Here is a 6,000-nt window from a genome sequence, read left to right as displayed (position 1 = left end):
GTGTGTGTGTGTGTGTGTGTGTGTACACGTGCGAGTGTGTGAGTGTGTGTGTATATATCTGACACATGGGCACTTTTTACATCTTTACAAAGAAAAGCAAAACATGAACAGTTTCAGGCAACAAGACCACAGAATAGCAAGTTAACAAACTCTTTTTTAAATCTATATTTTTACATATGAGGGATCCATACAAAACACTTAATAAAATACCCATGTTATCAAATCATTTCACAAGAAATACACTGACCGCTATAGACAGGATGTACCTTCAGGTTTTGGCACTAAACTCCACCGACCTTGTCTTTTTTTCTTTATAAGAAAAGAAAATGACATTATAATGAACAACAACACACATCTAAATATTGTTTCCCACGATAGAAATAAAATGATATTAACATTGATGCTTCACAAGCCGACATGTTATATATATATATTTATATATTCATATATATATTTTTTAGGAATTTTATATAGCTAATTACCCAACAAGAAATTTAGCAAATCGGGACTGCTTAAAAAAAAAGAAGACAAAACAATTATAATAGTATTCATATGAAAGGCTTTGTCTATTGTTCAAGTTAACAGATTTTTTTTTTAGTCTTCTCTTTAAAAACATGAGACACTTAAAGACCGTTAGACTTGTAATGAAACCAAAACTAAACTCACAAGAAGCACCAACGTTAACGCGGGTTACAGGCATTTTCCTCTTTTTTTTTTCGCTCTATAATTTAAACAGTAGAAAATATAGGTCATTTCTTTATCATGTGCATTTAAACCACGGATTGTCTATCTGTGAGTCAGTTCAGCAAAAGGTGACACGTAGGTAGCATTTCTCCCCCCAAACAGGGCAAGTCTTTTTTTTGTTGACATTTTTGTCATACCTTAAACTACTCTAGAAAAAAGTGGTTCTATATATACTTTAATGAGAAACAGAGCCACTTAAAATGGCCTTATCAAAAAACTTTACACTGCCTGAAAAATGTAAAAACAATTACAGAGCTCTGAGAGAGTCTAATATTGATCAGACAGTTTTTATTCAGAACTGTTTGGAAGTAGTCTATTTTTCATGGACACCGACAGTGTCTGCTTCTGGCCTCATATTGCTAGTGGAGCCAGAAACAAGACAGCATGCCAATCCCTGTGCTGAACTTTCAAGTTTACTTTAACTGAAAAAAGGAGCAAAAAATGAAACCCAACATAAAAGAAGGAAACTAAACATAACTAAATAAATCTAATGGAAATCATTTTGCCACGGGGTTGTTCTGTTTTTAAAAAGAAACGTTTTGTTTTTGTCTCTAAGAGTTCAGTCTGTTTGTATGAATGATGCTATACTTCTTCACATTGATTCGCTCCCCCTCCTCCCCCTCCCCCTCCTCCATCCCACCCTCCTTCATCCCACCCTCCTTCATCCCCCCTCCTCCCTCCCCCTCCTCCCCCTCCTTCATCCACAATGTACCCCATCCACCCCACCTCCCCAAAATAGAACATGAGGTCACATGCAAAAAAAGTCCAAAAAAGGTCAAGCTAAGTTCAAAAGGTCAGTAGGCGGAGACCAGGTTATGATCAGGTGAGCTCAGAAAAGACATCAGAAAACAATGACGGGACGATGAGACTTTTTTGTATTTTTTTTGGTTTTTGGACGCCAGGCCACAGAGACATGCTAGGCAAACGATGAGCTAACAGGCATGGAGATGGGTTCTATAGGAAGAAAACAGGGGAGAGGAGAGAGTTACACACAGGACAGAGAGCCAGGGCACCACATTACTACAGCATTAAAATCAGGGGAACAACAACAACAAACAACAAAACAACAATGCAAACCACCAGGCCATAATGGCAACACACAATTGGCCATTTTTTATCTATCATTATTTCATTTTTTTTTGTACAAAAATGATTTACAATTTGGATTAATACTAACAGACACACACACACACATTTACAGTACAAACACACTATCACACACTCATACACAGAGCACCCAAAGTTATATCCATCAGTACCACATGCTTCTAGAGAGCAAGGAGGATGGATTGTCATTTGGGAGAAACTGTTTAAAAGTTTTTGTACAGTACAAACGAACAAAACATAACGAAACATAACGAAACGCAAGGAAAGGTTGAAATTTGACAGGTGAGAGAGAGAGAGAGAGATAGAGAGGTGTGTGACAGTGAAGGGAGGTGTGTGACAGTGAAGGGAGCACAGACAGAGAGAGGTGTGTGACAGTGAAGGGAGGTGTGTGACAGTGAAGGGAGCACAGACAGAGAGAGGTGTGTGAGAGGTGTGTGACAGTGAAGGGAGCACAGACAGAGAGAGGTGTGTGACAGTGAAGGGAGGTGTGTGACAGTGAAGGGAGCACAGACAGAGAGAGGTGTGTGACAGTGAAGGGAGGTGTGTGACAGTGAAGGGAGCACAGACAGAGAGAGGTGTGTGACAGTGAAGGGAGGTGTGTGACAGTGAAGGGAGCACAGACAGAGAGAGGTGTGTGACAGTGAAGGGAGCACAGACAGAGAGAGGTGTGTGACAGTGAAGGGAGCACAGACAGAGAGGTGTGTGACAGTGAAGGGAGCACAGACAGAGAGAGGTGTGACAGTGAAGGAGCACAGTGTGACAGTGAAGGGAGCACAGACAGAGAGAGGTGTGACAGTGAAGGAGCACAGACAGAGAGAGGTGTGACAGTGAAGGGAGCACAGACAGAGAGGTGTGTGACAGTGAAGGGAGCACAGACAGAGAGAGGTGTGTGACAGTGAAGGGAGCACAGACAGAGAGAGGTGTGTGACAGTGAAGTGAGCAGAGGCAGAGTGTGACAGTGAAGGGAGCACAGACAGAGAGGTGTGTGACAGTGAAGGGAGCACAGACAGAGAGAGGTGTGTGACAGTGAAGGGAGCACAGACAGAGAGAGGTGTGTGACAGTGAAGGGAGCACAGACAGAGAGAGGTGTGTGACAGTGAAGGGAGCACAGACAGAGAGAGGTGTGTGACAGTGAAGGGAGCACAGACAGAGAGAGGTGTGACAGTGAAGGGAGCACAGACAGAGAGAGGTGTGTGACAGTGAAGGGAGCACAGACAGAGAGAGGTGTGACAGTGAAGGGAGCACAGACAGAGAGAGGTGTGTGACAGTGAAGGGAGCACAGACAGAGGAGAGGTGTGTGACAGTGAAGGGAGCACAGACAGAGAGAGGTGTGTGACAGTGAAGTGAGCAGAGGCAGAGTGTGACAGTGAAGGGAGCACAGACAGAGAGAGGTGTGTGACAGTGAAGGGAGCACAGACAGAGAGAGGTGTGTGACAGTGAAGGGAGCACAGACAGAGAGAGGTGTGTGACAGTGAAGGGAGCACAGACAGAGAGAGGTGTGTGACAGTGAAGGGAGCACAGACAGAGAGAGGTGTGTGACAGTGAAGGGAGCACAGACAGAGAGAGTTGTGTGACAGTGAAGTGAGCAGAGGCAGAGCGAGGTGTGAACCTGGCTCTGTTCTAGAGAATTCTACAGTTCCGAATTTCAGAAGACCACTCAACAAGGTTCTATTCTAACGGATTCGGTTCTTTGTAGGAGTCCAATAACTTAACGATAGGCAATAAATAAAATCATTTTTTTTCTGAGGCAGTAAAAATTTTGTATAAAAATAGAACTGCTTATTTTACAAATAAAATGTACAGGCCTGTGGCTTTCGCTACTTTGAATTTCTTTTTTTATCTCTCAAGAAACATCAAGTATTTTCAGTTAACTTCCCACCCATACATTTGTTTATCTTATAGCCTTCATCAGATTCTGGATCTTACTTTGAAAATGTTCTACACAATATCCCTTTCAACAAAGACCAATGTGATCTGACCCAGAAAATCATAGTTTGCTAACATTGTTTTAGTGTGAAATAAACATTCTCCACATTAAGAAATGAAAATGACTGGAGTCCTGATAATAATGAAATAGAGGAGTATATGAGATGCTGTCGTTGACTGACTAACAGGTGAGAGGCCACTAAGTTTCATTTTTTAACCCTTTGTTCCATGGTGTCTGTCAGCAGGCATCAGGGGTCAGAGAAGCAGCGGTGGTTGGCCCGGAAACCAACACCAAGAGGTCAAGGGTCATGTGCATATCGGTGCGTGGTGTGTCAGAAATGAACCCTTTATCTCAGCATTTTATCAGGCCTCAGGTTCACAAAGAGAAAAAACAAAATCATATAGGTTCTGTTTTTTTTTCTTACTCTGTTTTTCGAGTAACGAAATAATTCTCATAACAGTATATAAATAATCACGTAGAAAATTAAATATGTTTTACAACTGAAAAAGCTACCGATGATAGCTACTTTTTTTTTTAAGTGGCACAAAATAAAGGTGGTAATGGAAGCATTCATGTGAAAGATAATACAAAAAAAAAATCATAATAGTAATAATAAATAATACTGCTGAACACAAAAGCTAAAAAAAAAAAAAAACTCAAGGAGAAAGTAGTGTCTCCCTCTGGTGGTCAAATGTTGTCTCCCCCCTCCCTCCACTTCCCTCCCCCAGTCCCTGTGTAGAGGTCGTGGCTCGTATGGGGACTTACCCTAGCAGTGGTAACATGGGAGCAGATAGGCCCTAGTGCTAAGATCAGTATGGTTTGCTGTCGTTCTTGGAGCGCTTGAGCTGCACCTTCAGCCTCTTCATGCCGATCTGGAAGCCATTCATGGCCTGGATGGCTGCCTGCGCCGACACGGGATTGTCATAGCTGACGAAGCCTGGGAGACAGAGAAGGAAATGGACCGGGTACAAGAGAAGAGAGAGGGAGAGCGAGTTAGAGAGAGAGAGAGTGTGCACTAACAGGAATACAACATGTCATTCATACACAGGTGTTGTGTGTTTTCAGTGTGTTTGTGCTGGTGCACTAACAGGAATACAACATGTCATTCATACACAGGTGTTGTGTGTTTTCAGTGTGTTTGTGCTGGTGCACTAACAGGAACACAACATGTCATTCATACACAGGTGTTGTGTGTTTTCAGTGTGTTTGTGCTGGTGCACTAACAGGAACACAACATGTCATTCATACACAGGTGTTGTGTGTTTTCAGTGTGTTTGTGCTGGTGCACTAACAGGAACACAACATGTCATTCATACACAGGTGTTGTGTGTTTTCAGTGTGTTTGTGCTGGTGCACTAACAGGAACACAACATGTCATTCATACACAGGTGTTGTGTGTTTTCAGTGTGTTTGTGCTGGCGGACTAACAGGAACACAACATGTCATTCATACACAGGTGTTGTGTGTTTTCAGTGTGTTTCTGCTGGCGGACGTACCGAAGCACTTGCTCAGGTTTGTCTGTTTGTCAATGAAGACTTTGGCAGAGACCACGTTTCCAAAAGGCATGAACATCTGCAGGATGTCCTGGTCCCCAAACTCCTGGGGCAGGTGGTAGATGAACAGGTTGGCACCTTCAGGCCCTAACAGGAGAGAGACACGGGACAGTAGTGGGTAAGGGTTAAACCCAGAGACATACAGAGTGAAGAGATTATAGAGAGTTAATGCATACGTCTTTATCCCACTATGCTCTCCTCTCTACCCTCAGTGCCCAACCTGTTTCTGGCTACCCGTGGTTAGTATCGTTGTTGCATTAGTAATCTCACTAGAAAGCTTCTTGTGCCAGTTCGACTATTGCAGTCGGTTCTGGCTGTATTGGGAGTGCATACCTCTCTCCCAACACTCCACCGCTTGATTCCTTCACTTCCCCCTCAACTCTCCAGAACCCCCTCCACCCTCCTGTCTCTTCCCTCCCCCTGTCCCTTCCCTCCACCCCCTGGCTCCACCCCACGCCCACTGACCCTCTTTCTGGCTGCCGGCGGCACCTTGCTGCTGCAGCAGGGACTGGCTGTAGAGGGTGGGCAGGGCTGCGGCTGCATACTGCTGGATCCCTGAGTAGGCCTGTGTGAGCGCGTCCATGGTGCCCGCCGTGCCGTTGGTCAGCCCCGCGCCGCCCAGGCCTCCGTTCAGGGCCGCCATACCTGAGAGCATTTGTGCAACTTTAC

The 6,000-nt window shown here is 44.1% G+C and overlaps 1 protein-coding gene across 20 annotated transcripts in view; it reads right to left on the bottom strand.

The window, feature by feature from the left end:
• Window positions 1-1,438: 1,438 nt before the first annotated feature.
• LOC112235800 (CUGBP Elav-like family member 2) overlaps window positions 1,439-6,000 on the bottom strand; it is a 218,136-nt gene continuing 213,574 nt past the window's right edge. For 9 of the 20 annotated variants that reach the window (XM_042311682.1, XM_042311679.1, XM_042311678.1 and 6 more), the window contains 4 exons: window positions 5,797-5,976; window positions 5,275-5,418; window positions 4,544-4,715; window positions 1,440-1,698 (listed from right to left, as the gene is read on the bottom strand). In XM_042311682.1, the coding sequence (XP_042167616.1) occupies window positions 4,588-4,715; window positions 5,275-5,418; window positions 5,797-5,976 (452 nt within the window). In that variant the 3' untranslated portion in view covers window positions 1,440-1,698; window positions 4,544-4,587. Of the gene's footprint in view, window positions 1,699-4,543; window positions 4,716-5,274; window positions 5,419-5,796; window positions 5,977-6,000 lie in introns of all 20 variants that reach the window. The other 11 variants (XM_042311687.1, XM_042311685.1, XM_042311694.1 and 8 more) reach the window with 3 other exon arrangements.

Source organism: Oncorhynchus tshawytscha, linkage group LG33, assembly GCF_018296145.1.
Source record: "Oncorhynchus tshawytscha isolate Ot180627B linkage group LG33, Otsh_v2.0, whole genome shotgun sequence".
NCBI classification, from domain to species: Eukaryota; Metazoa; Chordata; class Actinopteri; order Salmoniformes; family Salmonidae; genus Oncorhynchus; species Oncorhynchus tshawytscha.
Note: the sequence above shows the minus strand (reverse complement) of the source record. Positions and strands in the feature narration are given on the sequence as shown.